Below are 22,351 nucleotides of genomic sequence, written 5' to 3' on the forward strand. Positions count from 1 at the left end.
TTTTTCCACACTGGCCAGGACCTCCAGTACAATGTTACATAAAAAGTAGAAAAAACAAACATCCTTGTGTTGGCCCCAACCTTAGGGAAATCATTTAGTCTTTCACCACTGAATATGATGTTAGCTGTAGTGGGTTTTTGTAGACACTCTTAAAAGTTTGAGAAAAGTCCCTTATATTCCTAGTTTGCTGAGAGTTTTTATCATAAGTGGGTATTGAATTTTGTCATATTTTTTTCTGCTTTGAGATAATAATATGATTTTTCTTTTAGTCTCTTAATATGGTGAAACAGTTTAATTTTCTAGTGTTAAACCAACTTTCCTTCCTAGGATAAGTCTTTCTTGGTTATATGATGTACTGTGCTTTTTAGAATTTGCTGGCTTTAATTTGCTGATATTCTACTAAGGGTTTCAGGATTTAAGTTCATTAGGAACATAGCACTGAATTTTTTTTACCTGTTTTTTTTTTCTTTTAAAGTTTCTATGAGTTTTGATATCAAGGTAGTAGTGCTGGTCTTATAAAATGAGTTAAGTGATGAAAGGTTTATGTAAGATTGCCAGTACTTCTTTCTAAAGCATCTCTAATTCACCAGCAAAGTCATCCAGGCCTGGGATCTTCTTTGTTGCAAGGCGTTTGTTTGTTTATTTGTTTGTTCCATCCGTCCCCCACCCCCCTCCCCCTTGGCAACCACAAGTCTGTTGTCTATGTCTATGAGTCTGTTTCTGTTTTGTAGATAAGTTCATTTGTGTCGTATCTTAGATTCCACACATAAGTGAGATCATATGGTATTTGTCTTTCTCTTTCTGACTTACTTCATTTAGTGTGGTAATCTCTAGGTCCATTCATGTTGCTGCAAATGGCATGCATTCTTTCGTATGGCTGAATAGTATTCCATTGTATATATATATATATATATATATGTACCACATCTTCTTTATCCATTCATCTGTTAATAGATGTTAAGGTTGTTTCCATGTCTTGTCTATTGTGAATAGTGCTGCTATGAACATAGGGGTGCATGTATCTTTTTGAATTATAGAAAGGTTTTTGATTATAAATTTTACTTCTTCAACTGATAGAAGTCTATTAAAATTTTTTATTTCCTCTTGAGTCAATTTTGGTAATTTTTCAAGGAATGGTCCATTTCATGTAAATTTATTAGCATAATGTTGTTGATATTTCATTACCTTTTAAATATCTGTAGGGTGGGTAGTCATGTTCCTTTTTTCATTTCTGATCTTGGAATTTGTGAATTTCTTTCTTCCTTCCTTCCTTCCTTCCTTCCTTCCTTCCTTCCTTCCTTCCTTCCTTTCTTTCTTTTTCTTTCTTTCTTTCTTTCTTTCCTTCTTTCTTTCTTTCTTTTTCTTTTTTTGATCAGTCTGGCTAGAGCTTTCTGGATCTTAAAGTGGAGGCTTAGGTCATTGATTTATTCCACTGTGGTCAGAGAATGTGCTTTATATGATTTCTGTCTTTGTTTTTTTTTTAAATTTATTGAGACTTCTTTTATGGTCCAGTATATTTCTAACTTGATGAGTGTCCCATGTGTACTTTAAGGGAATGTGTGTTCTGTAGTTTGTTGAGTGGAGTGTTCTATAAGTGTCAATTAGGTCAAGTTGTTTGACAGTGTTGTTCAAGTCTTTTGTATCCATACTGGTTTTATATCTAATTGTACTATTAATTAGCAAGCACAGAGTTTTGAAATCTTTATTATTGTGGATTTTTCTTTTTCTTGTCTCACTTATGTTAGTTTTAATTAATGTTTTTGAAGCTTTGTTTTGTAGTATATTTACCTTTAGTAAGATTGTTATATCTTCTCAATGATTTGATACTTTTAAGTTTATACAGTGATTTTATTTTTGTTAATATTCCTTATACTAAAGTTTGCTTTGTCTCATTTTGATATAGGCACTCCAGCTTTCTTTTAATTAGTGTTTTCATGTTATATCATTTTCTATCCTTTTACTATTAACTTATCTTTGTTGTTTTATTTAAGTTTTATTTCTCGTAAACAGCTCTGCCATGTTCTTTTTTAATCCAGTCTGACAATCTGCCTTTTAAGTAGAATGTTAGATCTTTTATGTTTTATGTAATTACAGATAAAGAGACGTTTAAGTCTACCATCTTACTCTTTGCTTTCTACTTGTCTTACCTGTTTTTTTTGCTGTGTCTTTCTTGCTTTCTTTTGATTATTTTTTTGTGATCTTATTTTATCTCCCCAGTTGTCTTATTAGCTATAGCTCTTCATTTTATTTTCTTAGTGGTTACTTTAAGGTTTACATTAAACATCTTTAACTTATCACACTATACTTTCAAATAATATTATATCACTTCACATACAATGTAAGAATTTTACAGTACACTTTCATTTTCTCCTTCCTGTCCTTTGTGTGTTGTTATTTTTTACTTCTACATATGTTATAACCCTACAATACATCATACTATTTTTGCTTTTAAATAGTCAATTGTCTTTTAAAGAAATTAAAAAATGAGAAAAGTAGTATTTTATTTTTACCCATATATTTACCATTTCCAGTGTTGTTTATTCCTTTGTGTAGATCCAGGTTTCTATCTGGCATCTGTTTCTTTCAGTCTGTAGCATTTCATTTAACACATAGTGTAGGTACACTGGCAATGACTTCTGCCAGCTTTTGTTCATCTGAAACAAACAAAAAAATATCTATCTCACCCTCATTTTTGAAGGATATTTTTTGTTGGGTATAAAACTACCTGTTGGCAGTTTTTGTTTCCATTTTCCGCTTTCAGGATTGACTGACATCATTTCTGACAGGAGGTCTCCATCAGCCTTATCTTTCTTCCCCTGAGAGTCTTCTTTTCTCTGGCTTTTAAGATTTTCTTTTTATTCTTCTTTTCAGCAGTTTGATTGTGCTTATTGGTGTTCTTTGGATTTTGTTGAGTTTCTTGGATTTGGGGGTTTATAGCTTTCATCAAATTTGTAAATTTCTCCACTTCCTTCAAATACATCCTTTGCCACTTTCTGGGACATGAATGTTAGATTGCTTGATACTGTTTCACAGGTTGCTGAGGTTTTAGTAACTTTTTTTTTTTTTCATTCTCTTCTCTGTGCTTCTGCTTAGACAGTTTCTGTGACTATGTCTTTGAGTTAGTTCTCTGATCTTTTTTATTTTGCAGTGTCTAATGTGCTTAAGCCAATCTAGGGAGTTTTTTCATTTCAGATACTGTATTTTGAGCTCTAGAATTCCATCTGGTTCTTTATAGCGTCTCTTTCTCTCCTTATTGTGTTCATGTTTTTCTTTAAATCCTTGAGCATGCTTATAATAATTGTTTTAGTCTTTGTCAACTACTCCCATTATCTCTTGTCATTTCTGGTTCTGTTTTTATTAACTGATTTTTTCCCCTTATCCGCCTTCTTTGCATGTCTAGTAATTTTTGATTGGCTATTGGACATTGTAATTATTAACTGGATTTTGCTGTCTTTCTTAAGAGTGCTGAAGTATTTGGGGCAGGCAGTTAAATTACTTGCAGATCAACTCAATTATTCTGAGACATGTGTTTAAGCTTTTGGGGGCAGGTCAAGACTAGCCTTTACTTTAGGATTAGCTTAGCCCTCCACTCTGGTGTGGCCCTCTGGTGTCTTCTACTGAATGTCCCAGTTATTCAACAAGCCTCTCTTCTCTGGCTGGTTGCAACTCAAAAGCCTCCCAGCACTCTGCGAACTCTAGGAGTTGTTTACTTAGACCTTCCTTGTAGTTCTTTGCCCAGCCTTGTGGAGTTTCACCCTGTGTATGTACGTACCTTATCTTTTAGCAACAGATTTTAGATTACGCCTCTGCAGATTTCTCTAACTCCGCATATCTCCCTCTTTTCCAGTGCTCTGCCCTATAAATTCCAGGTACCTCAGCCTCCTGATCTTCTGATCTCTGTCTTCTCAGTCCAAGAAGACCATCATGCTCTGCTTGGGTTCCCCCTTCCCTCTGTTGCAGTCCAGAAGGTGTTTCCTGGCAGCAAGTCAGGGTGATCACAGGGCTCAGCTTATTTGTTTCCCTTCTCTCAGGGATCACCATCCTGCTCTGCTGGTTGTACAGCATCCGTAAATGGTTGTTTCATTTAGATTGTCTAGCATTCTAGTTGTTTGTGGCCAGAGGGCAAGTCTGATGCCAGTTGATCTGTCATGGCCAGGAGTGGAAATCTCCAAGTTTTGTTAATTTTGTTCTTGGCTTTAATGCCTGTCATAAATGGCTGGCAAAGATAAAAGATACATAGATCCAAACCAGGCAGTGCATTATTAGCTATCTTTACAAAAATATGATTCAACAATTTCATATTTTTGGAACCTGCATACCAGTTATGAGAAAGTATTAGTTTGAAATTCAGCTAGTAAATTTTTATTTACCTTGGTATTCATTTTTTCTTGCTAACTACTCAGAACATGCTGTATTGTTTTATATTATCAACAGATGCTTTGAAACTCCTTTTGGCAAATATTTCATCAGTTTTGAGTTAGTTGATAATAGGTAACATCTACTGAATATTAATTCTGTGCCTGGCAGTGTATACACATGTTATTTTAGTTAATCCTCACAGCAACCTAAGATATTGGCACAATTATTATGCCCAATTTGTAAATGAAGAAAGTAAGATACAGAGTTATTAAGTAGCTTGTCTAAGGTTGCACAACCAGTAAGTGGCAGAGCTGGAATTCGATCATGTGTAGTCTGGCCCACACTCTAAACCATTGCCCTCTCCTCCCTCTCTTCTGATATGAGGCATTGAAACATTTTTGTAGACAATGTTGTCTTTGCCTGTAAGTTTATGAGATGATGGGAACATTTCCAAATATCCACTTTTAGAATGCTGTCACTGTAGATGAGTTTCATTCAAGAAGTAGTTTTTTTTTTTTCCCACTAAGTATTAAAACATCACATTTACTTCAAAGACATAGATTATGTGTTTATATTTTTTTAAATGTCTTCCAGGCAGCATATTCCTGATAGCCATCTGCCATCACAAAACAGGGCCGCTAATTTAGAATGCTTAGCTTTTTAAAAGAAAATTGTATAACTCATCTTTAAGCTTACAACTCTTACTTTTCAACTAGACAACCAACAAACCTTTTAGTGGTTCAGAGTACTGCAGTTTTCTTCTCATGCTGCAATGGTTCATCTTGCAAGAGTCCTGTTCTCTGATGGTTTTTCCCATCAGGAGTAGAACTGAACCCAGATTCGGTCCCTTAGCTCACTTTACACTGTATTTTTATGAGACTGACATGCTACCTACTGCGCAGCAGGGCATCTCCAACATTGTGTTTTCAGCATTAAATTCATTTTGATTCTTCTTTATATCGTCTCTTCGTCTCCTTAATTGTGTTCATATTTTTCTTTAAATCCTTGGGCACAGGCCTCCCTCTCTGACCACTTGTCCTTTGCCACTTTCCCTTCCCTTCATCATACCTCACTGGCTTATCTCTATGCCTTGTATATACCATCCTCGAACCCGCCTCTGGATCTTTGCACTGCCATTCCCTCTGCCAAGAGTCCTCACATTCTCTCCTCTTCACCCTCCAGATCTCAATCCCAGGGTCACCTCCTCCAAGGCCCTCCCTGTCCTTCTGTCTCCAGGACCCATTCCCTGTTCTGCACACCGTCTCCTCTCGTCTTCATACTTGGCAGTACTGAAAATGCTCTGTTTTGTTTGATTTTGCTGTTTGTCTGTCTCCCTCACTTCAGTAGAATTTCAGGTCTTTGAGAACAAAGATTTTGTCTTGTTCACCACCGTGTTCCCCCAGCACCTAGAACAGTCCCGATGTCATAGAATGTGTACATGGGAACCAGCGGTCAGACTGAACTCTTCCTGTGGCTGTGCCTGGCTCTCCCCTGTTTCTTTCTCCCTTCCATGCTGTTTCTTCCACGTGAATTGACTACCCCACTGTCTTCATGGGTCTAAACTCTGACTCTTCTTTAAAAGAAAAAAATCTCCTTTTCCTGATTTCTTTATCGGGGGGACAGTCTTCCGTGTTGCCCTTCTTGCTTAACCTTTGTTATTTGTGAACATGGTTTATGTCTGTGAGGTTGGGCCTGGCTGACTTGGCTGAATTGTCCATCCCAGTGCCTTACCCAGAGCAGACAGATGCTTAGGACATACTTGTCCTAAGAGACTGTATAATTTAGTCGGCTGCTGGTTCAGGAAGCAGAAATCTTAATTAGACTTTTGCATACCTGTTTGCCTGGCTGACTTCTCTCCTCGACCTGTCCCTGGGTAAGATGCCAGCGCCTGACATGCTGCAAAGCCCCCTCCCCCAACCTCTGGCTGTGATGGCTGGAATTAATGAGATAATGTTCCATGTACCTAGGGGAAGGTGCTGCATAAATACAGGTGACGGTCTTGTTGTTGTTTGTTATAATTATGTTCTTTTGAGTCCTGTGTTGCATAATGAACTATAGAATGCCTCAAAGAGTGTTTCAGGAATGAACTATGAGATGATTGTAGAACACTTTGCAAGTTTGTCACGTCGGGTGCATGGCACTGGCAGTAAAGCATGTTGAATTGGAGGCAGCAGGGAAGACGGGCTGCAGGATTTCGCGCGATGCCATTCCACATATGGGTGTGTGCTCTTGCCTCCCCCAGACAATTCCCTAATTGAGCTGCTGAGATCGGAGGCTTGTGACGTACAGAATAAGACCTAACAATACTTGTGTGGGGTTTAAATGGCATTGGAAATCATTAACGAGACAAAAAGCTATGATTTCCCCTAGATTAACATGCAGGCTAGGGTTTGGCATGTCGAAATTCATTGTTTTGGTCTCTAGCCCAAACATGCTAGAGTCATTATATTGTCATGTGGTAATTAGCTGTTCCTTTAATACAAGTAATAAAAATTAAGCCTAAGAGGTACTTTAGCAATGCCTTTTACATAATCCAAAACAATATTCAAATGCTGTAGGCGTTGAGTCATTCAACTGTACTGTAGTAAAGTTTGAAGTTTAATGCATAGAGATGTTTGAACATTCAGTTCATTCTTTATTCTGTGACCAGTTCTGCTATTTAGGCATTAACCTTTAATCATGTTAAATTAAATATACATGCCATAATGAATAATTATGAGATTGCCAGAATTTTCATTTACAATGTAATGCTTTGAAAATTTGTCTAAAAGTTCTACCATTCACTTGATAATGCGCATGTTATTTTTATATGTCATTGAATTCCTTGCGGAATCGAATGAGGGAAACTATTTCTTATTTGAAGCAGACACAGTGGGTCCTGGCCTCTTAAAAGGAATGGACTGGAAAAGTTGTCAACAGAAATTTGGGGGATGGAGGGCAGTGTGCTAGCTTAGCTCTTTAAAAATATAATGTGTACTGGCAGTTGTGCCTGGAAACCTATAGGAATGAACATTCATAGAATTTTATGGAAGCACAGTGGTTCTCCTTCTCCTCAATTCTTCCCTGACCCCTGTTTCAAGTTCAAGTTGTCATTTTACATGGAGGAGGCCAAGGGCATAGTGTTTTATCTCCTTCAGACCACTTGCCCAGCATGACTCTGGGGGGTGGGGAGGGGGGAGGAGGGTGGGGGTGGGAAGGTGCCCAAGAAAGATACTGAAATTAAAAAAAAAAGAAAAAAAATCCACACCTGAAATGTTCTGAGGATGTTCATTCTGTAGTGTTATTACCACTCCTGCTTACAAGGAACCATCTCCCTGAAATAGCTTTTGAAATCTAATTTAATATTTTAATGCTGATAAAAATAATAATGAGAGGCCACAAATGAGAAAGCAATGATGTAGCCATAAACTGTGTATATGCACAGAATCAATGCCCGGCCGCCGGGGTTTCATGTGATGGACAGTGTTAAACGCTGTGCCGGACGTGCCCCAGGGCCTGCCTTTTGTAAACCCCATAAAGACACTGGCATCTCAAAGTGCTCCTGGCTCCTGGTGGCCGTGCCAACTGAGGTGTGGTAGACCGAGCCCTCATTTCCAGGAACCAAGGGTGGTCTGAAAAATTAACAGCTCTGGTATTTGAAAATTAAGTGAGTGCTTGCATATATACCCTTGTTGATCCACTGGGCTCGGTGTTTAGCATTCCTCAACTGGAGACTAAATCTTTGCAGCCGTCTCACAAGTGATGCTGGCGTCCATACCAGAAATATCTTCCGTAATCTTGTCTAAGCCCAGCAGACTTGGGTATGCTTCTGCTCTGACTGAGCCTGAGAGTCCTAGAGGAAGTGCCCCACTGGGGCCCGACAGGTGGATTATAAGTGCAGCAGAAATAAAAATAAAGACCCAGTTGACGCCAGAAGAACATTTAATGTCTCTCAGTTTTGTGCTGAATTAATGTTAAAGGCAAAGGTGGCGCTGGTACCATAAATTCCACGTCTGCAGTGTCTGATTTTAGGTCCAAATCTGTCACAGGAAGGAGGACTCCTTCCAGGGCCTGAGAGGGGGCTCTTGTCTAACACTTGGTGATGAATTGTCTGAGGAGACACACGTGCTGACAAAGCAAGAGACTTTATGGGGAAGCGGCGCCCGGGCAGAGAGCAGGAGGGTAAGGGAACCCAGGAGAACTGCTCTGCCACGTGGCTCGAAGTCTTGGGTTTTATGGTGATGGGGTTAGTTTCCGGGTTGCCCCTGGCCAATCACTCTAACTCAGGGTCCCTCCTGGTGGCGCACACATCACTCAGTCAAGATGGACTCCAGCAAGGATTCTGGGCGGCTGATAGAACATATAGACTGGCGTCTCCTCTTTCCCTTTGATCTTTCTGGAATTCTTCCAGTTAGTGGTAACCTGCCAGTTCCACGTTCTTTACCAGGACCTCCTGTTGTAAGATAACCCATGCAAGTGGTTACTATTGGGCCTGGCCAGGGCAGGAGATTTCAGTCAGTGGTTCCCCTAACATTGTAAGTTTCTTGTATGTGAATCTGATGGTGGAGGGCACATTGAATTGGCTATAAGACCTCTCATAACTGGCCCAGATGCTGTCCTCCTGCTGTTTGTACTATAACCAGGAATGTGGCCTCCAGGCTGGCTGGCCCACTGGCCCAGGGTGGATCACAGCAGCTAGGTCACCAGCTATGCCTCTAGGGAAAGGAAGAACCGCTGAGAGCAGAAACCCAGGATTCTCCTGTCTTCAGGTCACCACCTGGTAACCCTGACTATCTCCTGAGCATCCTTCCTTAGTAAAGGAGGAGGACCATGACAGAAAAGGGTCCTGTCCTGAATAGCGGGTCCTCCTATAGAGCCTGCCCCCTCGGGGGACCTTCCTCTTTGAAAGGACAGTCACTGGCTCTCACAGACTTGGGTGGATTTGAGTTCTCTCTGCCCAATAACCAGCCAGAAAGCTGGGCGCGTCACCACACCTCCCTGAGCTCTAGTTCCCGCTTCCGTGAAAGGAACGTAATCCACGTCTCACCTCTCCCTCCCAGGAGTGTCCTGGGGCTCAAATGAGAAAATGTCTATAAAAGTGTTCAGTGATGGCCAGACACTCTCTGGGTATCAGGTGTTATTTCCAATTTCATAAGAATTATTGGAAACTTGAGGTTTTCAGCACCTTCCCACTCGCTGCCTCCTCTGAGTGGGTGCTAGGTGATGGGTGATTTTCCTGGGCTCCTCTCCCCTCTGCCACAGCCTGTATCTCTCTTCCTTTCAGATCAGGGAATGAAAAATCCTTTAAGTGTCACACCAGGCCAGGGCAAATCCCAGGGAGCCTGTGGCCATTTGCACCCCATTGTCGTGGACTGGGTGGGTCTGCGTGCACATCCCTAAGCAGGATGTGCAGAGAAGCACCTGGTCCTCAAGCCGCCGAGCCCCAGGGAGCTGACTGCCTCGGAGCTGGGCAACCTGCTCTGAGCCTCCACAAGGCCGGGAAGGTGGCTCGTCTATGTCCAGAGTGGGGTGACATGTGTTTCCCTCTCATGCAGATCCCGTTCCAGCTCTGGACCTTGGGCAGCAGCTCCAGCTCAAAGTGCAGCGCCTACACGACATTGAAACGGAGAACCAGAAACTTAGGGAAACCCTCGAAGAATACAACAAGGAATTTGCTGAAGTGAAAAATCAAGGTTGGTGGAAGATGTATTCGTTCCTTGCTTTTTCTTTCTTTTCCTTCTCTTTTTTCTTTTCTTTTCTTTTCTTTTCTTCTCTTCTCTTTTCTTTTCTTTTCTTTTTTCTTTTCTCCTTCCTTCCTTCCTTCCTTCCTTCCTTCTTTCCTTTCTCTTTCTTTCTGTCTTTCTTTTTTGTAATTGCCTCTCCATACTGTTGGGACTAGCTCTGATGGTCACCTACGTCATGAAGTCCGGGTGGGGCAAGAATCAGAGTCATTAAAGACAGATAATAATAACGCTTAGCTATTGAGAAGGAAAATGTTTCCTCTGCACAATGACTGCATGTGATTTTTATTGCCCTCCCAATGGGACAGATCAGGATTTTAAAAAATTTTTCCTGCATCATCATGTGATAGGATCTGCCTTTTCAAAGACGGCTGCGTTGCCTGCGGGTGACACCTGTCAGAGAGTCAGCTTGTGATCAAAGGGTCACATCCAGTAGCTCATTTAGTAATTGCTGCCTGAACATTAAGGCTTTAGATGCGCCACCACGTCCCCACGCCGACGCACCAGGGTGTCCTTGTCAGCGTCACTTATTCATGACGAATTTAACGAAAGAAAACAAAACAGCCTCTTGGTGTGGTTGTCCAGCCGTCTACAAGGAGGGAAGGCAAAGGTTGCCTGGCTTTTCCTGTCAGGGAAGAACAAAGAAATCTCTCCCACACCTAAAATCCAGAGCTTCATGGCTTCCTGGTCTTAGAGGAAAATTGCCACCCCATCTGAAAGCCACTGCAGGTTTCTCAGCCAAGTCCGAGTAGAAGTGGGCCTGTTTGGTTTTGTTTGGGGGTGTAGTTGAGGAAGGTGACAGAAGAGAGTAAACTGCTTAGGGGACTTCCCCTGAGGGGTGGAGAAGTAATTACCTGATGACAATTTTTAAAAGCATCCTTGGGTTTTGAGACCTTTGGACACAGGCTGGCGAGGAGGGGTCGTCCACGGAAAGGACCCGGGAAGAGGCAGGAAGGTCCAGGCCTGGGCGGTGAGGGCACAGGCCTGAGGGCCCCTTCCTCGGAGACGCTACCTTTTTCTGGCCCCACAGGGAGCTGTGAGCCCGTGGGACTTGAAGAACAGTTTGGTCCTGTGGGGAGCGAGGTGAGGACTTAGGAGGCTGGGGTCCAGTGTGAGAAGTGCTCCCTTCCCCCAGCAGGCCTCGGCTCTGGTCAGAATTGCCCAGCGCCCAGGGTAAGAGCACCTGTAACTTCTGGTTCTGTGTGTTTCCTTCCAGTGACCTCTGGCATCTTATTTTAACAGATCCACCGTTTGGGTTCCCTTCAGTTTGATTTGGTTTTGTTAAAGGGCGGGGTCACCCTCCCCCACCTGCTTCGTCAGTGCCCTGGGGCCAGTTGCCCAGCATCGGGCCATCACCTCCCCAAAGGCCTTACCTGATGGGCGTTTTTTTAATGTTTGTTTTGTTTTTTATTTATTTGGTTGCATCGTGTCAGTTGAAGCAGTTGGGCTCCTTAGATGTGGCATATGGGCTCCTTGGTTGTAGCATGTGAACTCTTAGTTGCAGCATGTGGGATCTAGTTCCCTGACCAGGGATTGAACCCAGGCCCCCTGCATTGGGAGCGCAGAGTCTTAACCACTGGACCACCAGGGAAGTCCTCTGATGGGAGTTTTTAAATGAAATGCAGAGCCCAAGGAAAATTCCCTGGTGGTCCAGTGGTTAGGAGTCCAAGCTTCCATTGCAGGGGGCATGGGTTCAGTCTCTGGTTGGGGAACTAAGATCCCACAAGCCGCGCAGCACAGCTGGGGAAAAAAAAGAAAGAAAGAAATGCAGAGCCCAAGACTCAAGAACAAAGGCTCCGGAGGCCAGCAGATGGGCCCAGGGTCCCTTGGTTGCCACCACTTCACTATGCAAACTTGAGCACATGGTCTCACGTTGTTAGAGCCTCATTTTCTCGGGTGGGGGCGGAATTCTCACACTAACCCTGTAAGGCTGTTGTAGGATTAAATGAGATGCAGCCGAGGCGCTCAGCGTTGTTCCCGACACTCAGTAAATATCAGCTGCTCTTACTGAGCGCTATGGTTTTTTCCAGAAATCACCACCTCCCCGCCCTCCTCCCCCCGCCCCGCCCCGGTCTTTTGTTTTATTTATTGGTATACTTACAGATTTTCCCAGCCGCCAGGAAAATGCCGCTTTCCTCTCTTTTCTCTCCAGTATAAAAATAATTTTATTTGGAAGGGTTGAGGTGCACATCGCTTGTTTTAATCATCACAGCCGTAGTGTGGATTGATCAGACATTAGAGCAGGACAGGAGTTTCTTTGTCGTGTGCTATAGTTCTCCCCCACTCCATTTAAAGGTGAGTAAAGGGGCCCAGGCACAGCCAGTTGGAGCAAAGCTCTTCAGTGTCCTCTCCTCTACGCCACTGTCCCGCCTCCCCTCCTCACAGAGAGGGGGCCCAGCTGGGACACACCCAGGGCAATGTCCTAGACCCGGGCCCAGGCGCCAGAGGAGAGACAGAGGCTCCAGGACAAGTCGGCCCCTGGCTCACTGAGCAGCCCACCCAGGGTGGGAGGTGGCAAAGAAACCCCATCAGACACAGTGGGGGCCCCGAGCCAGTGCCCCAAACTCCGCTGGAAGGAGCATAGATGGGTCACACTGAGATGGGGTGAGTGCCGGGGTCCAGGGGCTGCCCAGATGTTTCCAACCCATTGTTCAAGGCAGAAATGCTGCGTGTTTACAGTCCCATAGACCATCAGCTAAAAAGAATGTGCAGACGTTTCCATCGGTGACCTGTTGTGTCCATTTTGGACATGTTCCGCTCCCGCAGAGCCCGGGCCCTGTCGCTCCATGTATCACTAACCATCACGCTCATAGGGCGTTTCTTCTGGGCCCTAAACACCCAGCCCGAGAGGCAGCCCCCCCCCGCCCCATTCGTCTTTCACGTGCCTTGCCAGGGTCGTTGATCTTAATTCCCTCTCTCCTCCTCTGAGAAGAACCCCCTGGTTCCATTTAAAGAAAAGGGCCAATTTCTTGTCTTAACAAAAGAGGCTTTAGCTTTCTGCATGAGCCACATGGGTATAAACGCCTGGCTGCCACGCTCCCGCCCAGCCCAGCGTGTCCGTGCAGCTCAGGGAGCAGAAGCCGACGTGAGTTACAGCCCGAAGGAACAAGAGCCACCAGTCCCAGCGCTTACGTGGGCAGAGACCTGGCAGGCAGCGTTGTCATGTGAGCCTGGAGCCCCATTGTCACAGTCCCATCAGGGCATCACCCTTCTCAGCCCAACCTCATGCCTCAGTCACTTCCTGAGCACCCACCATGTCAGGTGCTGGGACCACCAAGAAACTCAATCTTACCTCGTGTGAGACAGTTCTGTGCCCAGGCAGAGGCGATGCCCCAAGGGCTCGGCTCACCTTGGAGCTGGGACCGCAGTGCTCTGTCAGGGACTGGGTGGCCCGCCCAGTGGGGTGGGGGTGTCTGGGGGTGGGGAGCAGGTGGACCAGTCCTGCCCTAGAGCCACACAGGTCTGAGTTAGGACCCTGCCCCTTTCATTGTATCACCGCACCTGTTCCCACTTTGGGTCATAGAAGCAACTGCAGTAAACATGCACTGGGTGGGGTGGGGTGGGGGGCCTGGGCTTTCCAGGGGCAGTCCTGACCCCCAAGGGGCCCTGTGTCCTGAGCACCCGGCACCGTAGGGTTTCATCCCACAGCACTGCTGCCTGCACCTCTGGCACTCGCCCTCCCTCAGCGGCAGCTCCCCTGGGCCCGGAGTCATCAGTTCTGCACACACAGCCCAGGTCTGCCAGACTCTGGCCCCAGGTAGAGGGTGCTCTCGGCACCCAAGCTCCAGGGCTGGTTCCTTCCAGCCGAGGAGACGCGCACCAGATCCACTTAGCGCCCCGCGTGTCTCATCACTTGTGAAACAGCAAAGCTGCAGCCCACAGCCAGGGAGGTCTGTAGGCTTCTTCCAAAATGTGCACACAATTATGAACTGTTTTCTTTGTAAGAAAGTACTTAAACCCACACTAAAATGTTATTAATCTTCCTTCAGTAGAGGACTAATTTAAGACTCATCAATAAGATGATATTATATTTTACCATTGATTCTACCCCCCCCCCCCCTTCTTAAGTTGTATTAGAGAGACATAGTTCTTCTTCCCAGCAAAATCCATTGATCCTCCTCAACCTAAATGTTTAAAGTTCAATTTAACATTTAGGGAGTAAAAGGTCTCCGAAGGGACTCATAAGCATTGATTTTGTGTCAGAGTTGAAGAGCTAAAGTTTAAAACACACTGATCCTCCTAGGTTACGAAAGCCTAGTATATATAGCCAAATGGAACCATGTTTCTCTTACTGGAGTTTTTTTTTCCCCTTATGCAGAGGTTACGATAAAAGCACTTAAAGAGAAAATCCGAGAATATGAACAGACTCTGAAGAACCAAGCGGAGACCATAGCTCTCGAAAAGGAACAAAAGTTACAAAATGATTTTGCAGAAAAGGAGAGGTGAGCACATGTTTGGGTCTGCATGTAGTGACGTGCTGACATAATGTTTTGCTTGTACACTTCACATCTCAGGACAGTTTTTTTAAATGATCCTGTGAAATAAGCCCAGGTTGGAAACCAAAATCCTAGGGGCTCAAAGGCACAATTTTGTTTGAAAAATAAAAGTGTCCCTTGTTCTGTATTTTATCATGACCTTGAGTGAAATGTAGCAGTCTTTCCCCTTTGGTAGATGGTGTCAGATGGTCAAAGGGCTTGTCTGTCGGGGCCATGTGGGGCCGGGTCTTGAGCGCAAACTGTGTGTAGTTGGCACATGGGGATTGTACCCAAGGTGAGATGAGAGGGGCAGGTTCGACCCCTGCTCCGTGTCCTCTCTGGGAAGCCCTGGGTGACGCTGAGCTCCTGCTACCTTCTTAAGTGAATTTTGATACTTAACAGCCGCCGCCCCCCCCCCCCCCCACCACACACACACACACCTTGTTGTTTTTTTTTAATTTTTTTGTTTTTTGCCTCTTTTCATTACATCGTACATCAAGGAGTTGGTATCAGTAGGATATATGAATGCACCGTCCAGGTGCTGTGAGTGTTAGGTTTCCGCTGGCCTGCTTCACCCAAAACTTTGCCACAGGAGTTGGTTTTTTACTAGTGTCATGACTTAATGAAAGTTAGATTTCTTGAAAACACTGTAAGGACTGGTGAACTTATCAGTTCAAATTGCATTAGTCAGGTCTCTCAGAACTCTGGTGAAGCTAAGATTTAAAAATTTAAGCCTGTCGTGAAGAAACGTGTGAGTCCATTAACGGAAGGCACTAAATGTCTGGTTACACGTGAGATACAGGCCCAGCAATGGGGTTTTGGGGGTGTTTCCCATGGACTTGGAATGCAGCTGCTCAGACTTCTATGAGGTGGGCTCTGTGAAGATCTCAGGCATTATCAAGGCCTCTCTGGGGCACCGTTAAGCTGGCTTCATTTAGAAAAGAAGAATGCCTGCTACGTTGACTCCAGGCCCTCTTGGGCCGTGTCTCACCAAGTGCCCAGGACAGACCTGCAGAGCAGACTGTCTCATTTTACAGATTAGGGGCCTGCCTGCACTTCCCTACCGAGGCACCCAGAGGTGGGAGCAGAGCCCGACCCACCTCTGCAGCCCTGGCCTCCCTTTGCACTCAGACGTGGCCTCCCAAAGTCCCCACTGCAGGAGCAAAGCCAATCCTTTGGGGCCAAGCCCAGCTCTGCAGGGGATACCGCACCCACACTGCTGGGAGAGTGGGGCTGGGTGAAGCCCCCAGGAAGGAAGTGAACCCCACAGAGTCGGGATGCAGAAGAATGAATGCACTCTTGACCTAGCAGATGTAGAACTGGCACTAAATAAGTCTCCTAGGAAAGCACTTTATGCCCAAAGAGATTTCTCGGCATGTTACTGATAATTGGGGGGAGGGGGGATGCATAACGCCCTGCCAACAAGAAATGGGTATGTAAAAGAGGCCACCCCTAATGGAAATGTTACACAGCCGTTAAAATAATAGTTTTGTCAAATCTGCAGTAATACCAGAAATGTATCCAGCATAATATGAAGTGAAAAATGCATGATGCAGAACTATAGACAGCGTGGTTACATCTGCATAGAGCAAACTCGTGTGTTACAAAGGTGTGGAAATAAATTCCTATAGGAATTTAATATTATTAAGTTGACTTTTCAAATTACATAAAAGGATTGATTATATTATTTTATTTTATTTTATTTTTTGGGGGGTACACCAGGTTCAATCAACTGTTTTTATACACATATCCCCATATTCCTTCCCTTCCTTGACGCCCCCCCCTCGAGTCCCCCCCACCCTCCCTGCCCCAGTCCTCTAAGGCATCTTCCATCCTCGAGTTGGACTCCCTTTGTTATACAACAACTTCCCACTGACTATTTTACAGTTGGTAGTATATATATGTCTGTGCTACTCTCTCGCTTCTTCTCAGTTTCCCCTTCACCCCCCGCCCCCTCCCATACCTCGAGTTCTCCAGTCCATTCTCTGTATCTGCTTCCTTGCTCTTGTCACTGAGTTCATCAGTACCATTTTTAGATTCCGTATATGTGAGTTAGCATACAATATGGATTGATTATATTAAAAGATGCAGATAACTGACCACTGGGAATGGGGGGTAAAGCTAGATCTTTATCTCATTCTTTATACCAAAAAATTGAAATGGATTAGAATTTAAGTATTAATAATTAAATCATATACATACTGGTAGAAAATGTGGGCAGATACTTTGTTTTTAATAATTTTGGAGTGGGGAGATCTTTCCGTGCATAAAAGAAGTTATATAAATACAACTGCCTAAAATTTGATACAGACTTTTAAAAACAAATAACAGTGAAAAACATTTTTAAACCATCAAAAAACTGGGAAGAAATGCTTGCAGCACTTAAGAAAAAGGGCTAATTTTCTTTATAAACAAAGAGCTCTTACAAATTAATAAGAAAAAAAAAAACCAGCACTACAAAAAATGGGCAGAGAAAATGAGCAGACAGTTCATACAAAGAGAAATTCTCAGCTTTACTTCACAGTAAAACTAAGTTTAATTTTATCCAGTGTTGGCACAGCAGAACACTCTCGAATGCTGTTGGCAAGAGTTTCAATTGATGAGATTTTTTGTTGTTGGAAAACTTCTCAATATCTATCAAAACAACGAAAACAATTGCATACACCTTTTCACCACTGTAACTTCTCTGTTAGAATCTTATCCAGCAGATTCCTTACCAGAGTTATGCACCAATGCCTGTGATAATCACTGTGGAACTGTTTAGTAGAAAGTGGTGATAGGCCATCTAAACGTCCACAGAGGCTTGGTTAAGTCAGTTATTTAATAAGAATGAGGACGAACTATATATGCTGGGGTAGAGCATTGCCACAGTACGGAGGTAAGTGGAAAAGCTAGCTGCAGGATACCATATATGCTCTGGTCCCTTTTGTATTCAAAGAAAGGGGCAGGGAGTATATATTACACTATAATATATCACATTTGAGTTTATATTATGCTACAATATATTACATATTACAGTGTATTTCTATACATGTAGAAAAATTCTAGAGAACTACCAAAAAACTCTGAGTGCAAATAGAGCCAAGGGAAAGGACATTTTACCTTCCATGCTCTTACAATATTTGTGTGTTTTTTTCATGCAGAGCATTTATGTTTTATAATTGAAATATGTGCAAATGCAAGCAGTGCTTTTCCATAGATGATGGAAATTTGGGTGCCTTTTTTAACTGTGCCATTTCTACTTTTCCGTATTCCCAGGTTTCTTCTTTATAAGAGCATGTGTTATATTCATATGATGTAAAAATAATAAACTTATTTTTAGAGATTTTTCTGCCGATGAGGAGGAAGGAATGCTATTTATTGACCAGGGACTTCATCTGGAGACCATGGGAAATATAAATACGTGGAATGCGGCTTCGAGCATTCCGAACGTCCCCATTAGGTATTAGAGCTGCATTTGCATTCCGTTCCGAGAGAAGCAGAGCAGCTGTCACATCTCTTCAGCACATCCTTTATTCCAATAAATTCCTCCATTGTGTCAGCAAAATGTAAATGTATCCTTCTTCCTGGGCTAACTTCAGGAAACAATGAGTGCATGATGATGATTTTTCTTCTTCTTTTTTTAAAATATCTGGCATTTCAAGAATGAGCCATGTTTAGGATAACCTTCTACATCAATGGCCTCTCGTCAAGTCCTACAGGAAGTACACCTCCCCTCGGGTGATGTGTGGGTACAAAGTCGGGGTGTTAAAAGATCAGGGCTTGTGGCATTACGAGTGGTACCGAGCCACACACCTGTCACCAGCCGTGTGAAGACAGCTCATCACCGTAGCTCCAGGACACATAAGACGTGTGAGCTGCTAAACAAGATGACCAGTCTGGCTTCTTCTTCTTCCTTTTCAGAAAGCTGCAGGAGACCCAGATGTCCACCACCTCCAAGCTGGAAGAAGCCGAACATAAAGTCCAGACTCTGCAAACAGGTGTGCTGTTCTGCCTGCCGGCCAAGCCACTGCAGGCCAGGCTGAGCCTGGGCAGGTTTGCTCCACATCCCAGTCCCTCCAGGTGCCCTCTGACACCTGTCGCCCACCCCCTGCCGCTGCGGTGGTGAGCCTGGAGGAGGGAGAGAGCCCACGCCCCAGCGTGTCTCAGACCCCACCCTCCAGCTTCCCACCTTGACTGCATGAGTCACCCACACGGAGTCTTCTGAGGTGGGAGGCTCCGAATCCCATTTGCATCACTGCCAGGAGCCATCCTTTCTTCCTGCTCTTCTTCCACCAAACAGCCTAAATCACCAAACTGTCAAGGGTTCATATCTCATTTGGAACAATATGGGGGGGAAAACCCCTTATTTCTACCCTATGAAGTTAAGGAGAACAGTAATAGCAGACCCTTAAAACTTTAAAGAGACCAAAACAGGTTACACTCAAGTTTTTATCACTCCTTTAAGCTTCTTTTTACCTTTTTTCTTTTAGTTCTGAAAGGGAAATGGCACTGTATATTTAATTTAAATATGGGAAAAAAACTTTAGAAGACATCAGAATCAAGTTTAAAAAAAAAAAACACAAATGACAGAGTGGGAGAAAATAATCACAACACAGACAGATAATATCCAAAAGATATAAAGGTCACCTACATGGCAATAAGAATAGATAAACAGTCCAGGAGAACAATGGGCTAAGGATGGGAATGGGCAGTTTGCAGGAGCAGCATGTGGCTGGATACACGTAAGTAAAAAATGTTAATTTTGAATAGGCAGAGACATGCTAATTAAATCAGTAAAAGATTGTTTTGCCTGTCAGACTGTCAAAAAAATTTTTTTTTAATTGATAATATCCAGTGTTGGTGAGAGTATAGGAAAATAGTCACGCTCTTAGTATTGACGGGGATGTAAATCACCTCTTGGGAGGCCAGCTGAGTGGTATTTGTCTGAAGTCAGAACGTCCAAGCTCCTTTCCCAGCACCTTCCCTTCTGGGTGTCCTGACACCCCAGGCATGTGGCAGGCCCTGTACAAGAACTAAATTGTTATCGTCATTGACAATGTCCCAGCATGGAGAGATTTCCATGCTTCTGCTAAGGGCAAAGGGCAAGTCTCAGAAGATGTTTGTATCATCCTATTTATGGGGACAGGGGTGTGAAATAAATAAATAAATACACACACACACACACACACACACACACACACTTAAAGATACATTCAATTAGGTACGGAAATTTCACTCTTTTAAAGAGTGAAATTTATTTAAGAGCAGGAAATCTAAACAATAAACTAATAACAGTGGTTATCTCAGAAGAGGCACATGGGGTGAGATGAGGTGGCAGTGGAGGGGATTTTCTCTTCCATTCTGTGTACACTTGTGTAATCTTTGCCTCCTTTGAAATGAGAATGTATTATATGTAAACTTTTCCTTTCTGACTTAATTCGAACGATTAGTATCTTATGTTATAGTTTTATGTCCTCTGCCTTTCAGCCCTGGAAAAAACTCGAACAGAATTATTTGACCTGAAAACCAAATATGATGAAGAAATTACTGCCAAGTAAGTCTCTGCCTGGCCCCTCGACCGGCATGCATGTGGTCAGGCATCACCGGTGTTGCTCATCTGTGAAAGATCTCCCTGCTTCGCTCTCCTGTTTATTGTCTTTGCAAAGCGGTATGGGGTTTAGAAGATACTCATCCTCTGAGCTACCGTAAGGAACAAGGTGTCGTTCCCATGCATTGCTTGCATCAGTTTAAAACCTAAGATGGGACAGTAAGCTCTGTCTGGTGCTCTTAACAATCCTTCCAACTGACACTCTTTTCCTTAATTATTGTGTAGCCTGATTACCACTGTGCCTTTTTCTAAGAAAGTTTTGAAAAGAGTCAGCTTAGAGAGGATGTGATACTTGGGACATTTTGTGGAGTTTGGTCTTTGCCAGTCACATCACCTTTTACCTGTGCCCAAGGCCTTCACGCCCACACAGGTGTGTTTGTTCAAATCCCACCTTATGGTGCTGGGCATCCGTGTGCGGACACATAGCATCTTTGGGCAGGTGTATCACACAAAGGTCTTGTCGGGAGGAAATCAGTGATCTGCTGTGGGTACACTGTTGCCATCCTGCCCTCCACACAGAACACCAGGAAGCAAGAATAACATTGACATAAATTAAGAAAGATAAGCAAGTGAAAGGTTGTTCCCTGACAATGCCAGGCCAGAATCTGAACAACGTTTTCCTGTCCAAGAAGCCTCCTTGTCTCCCCCAGAAACCCATGCCTCCCCACCCCCAACCCCACCCCATCCCTGACAGCTGTGCCTCCAGTAAGAAGCAAGTCCTCCTGTGCTCACATTGGGCCTCAGTGGGCGCTGGTGAGTGGGGAGGTGGTGCTATTCAGTGCCACCCTCCTCCCCAGCTCCTGCTCCCCGTGCGGCCCTGGTACTCAGCATCCCTCAGTCCCATCACCCTCACCCTGGGCCAGCTGCTCTCGAGGCACTATTTTTTTGGGGGGCGGGAGGGGCTCTTGACCTTTGCTCTAGGTTGTTTAGCAGCTCGAGACCTTGAGAGTGCAGCTATCCAGGCCTGGTGGCCAGAAACCAGTTTCAATCATGAGCAGAGAACTTCTGTGCAAAGATTAAAACATCCTGGTCAGTCTTGGTGACTCCTACTGACTTGATGGTGTGTCTAATCCCAGGAGAACCCGCCAGATCACTGTACCCTCTTCTCTTGGTGTGTTGAAACGTGACTTTAGGTGGTATAGAAAGAGCTGGTTCAAAGGTCCTGTGACCGTTAAAATTATACTGTGAAAACTGGTGGTTCTGGTACTAACCCTTCCGACCCCTCACTGTTGAGGGCCCAGCAGGCATGCTTCTCCGCCCTCCCCCTGAGTCCACAGCCTGAGGGATCCTCCTCACCCCGCCCCCCCCCCCCCCCCCCCCCCCCCCCCCCCCCGCCGACATACCCTCTGAGGCACCATACCAACTGCTGTTACCTGGGGCTTCTCTGTGTCAGTGTCCGGGTTCCCTCTTCTGCCAGCGTGTCATCCTTGTTTTCCTACTATTTCTGCCTGGACTTTATTCTGCTACGTAGGTTGTTTTTCTCAGTAAATTTGATTTTTTCAAAATGATAATATTTTAATCTGATACATAGGTCTAGCCTTAGTTTGTAGCATTTCTTTTCTAAAAGACTTTGACCTGAAGATGCTATGCTGACTCCCTGATTCATTCACTCACATCCACATCATCCTACTTGCTGACAAAATTCCGTAACTTTGGGGGTGATGTGTCGGATTATTTCATTAATTTTTGTTAATTTATTTTTGTTAAACCACACTGCTTTCTAAAAGGCATAGACATATCTTGTGTATCTAAAATCAACCAAAGTTTGCTATATTATGCACTTAAAAAAAACATTTGTGCAGCCAACCGCTAAGCACGTCTAAGCCCATGGTTTTCAAACTGTGGGTCACAATTGCGAAATCACTTGAGTGAGTGGCACCTGGCTAGTTGGGTAGTAAATAGAATATAAAACAAAATACTAGAATAGAATAGAAAATGTCATGGCTTATGGCACATAGTAAAGTTAAGCATTGTTTTGTGACACTTTTGTTTAAATTATATAAATCCGAAAAAATAGTTACTGGGCCACAACGTAAAATGTTGTCCTCCCTGTGGATCTCAGTCGAAAACCATTTTGAAAGCTGCTGCTCAGAGACTGTCACCAAAGCTCAACTTCCAGAAGCCGGTGTCTCCCGCTGTGCTCCCTGTGTGCACACCGGGGAGGAACACCTATTGCCTGGTGACACCAAGCGTCTGCCGAAACTACT

General features: G+C 43.9%; 1 protein-coding gene across 8 annotated transcripts in view; it reads left to right on the top strand.

The window, feature by feature from the left end:
* Positions 1 to 22,351, top strand: part of CUX1 (cut like homeobox 1) — a 354,634-nt gene that overhangs the window by 206,151 nt on the left and 126,132 nt on the right. For all 8 annotated transcript variants that reach the window (XM_057748078.1, XM_057748079.1, XM_057748081.1 and 5 more), the window contains 4 exons: positions 9,894 to 10,031; positions 14,398 to 14,521; positions 18,458 to 18,534; positions 20,024 to 20,090. In XM_057748078.1, coding sequence (XP_057604061.1) covers positions 9,894 to 10,031; positions 14,398 to 14,521; positions 18,458 to 18,534; positions 20,024 to 20,090 — 406 coding nt within the window. The remainder of the gene's footprint in view (positions 1 to 9,893; positions 10,032 to 14,397; positions 14,522 to 18,457; positions 18,535 to 20,023; positions 20,091 to 22,351) is intronic.

This window comes from Hippopotamus amphibius, chromosome 9 (genome assembly GCF_030028045.1).
Source record: "Hippopotamus amphibius kiboko isolate mHipAmp2 chromosome 9, mHipAmp2.hap2, whole genome shotgun sequence".
Classification (NCBI taxonomy): domain Eukaryota; kingdom Metazoa; phylum Chordata; class Mammalia; order Artiodactyla; family Hippopotamidae; genus Hippopotamus; species Hippopotamus amphibius.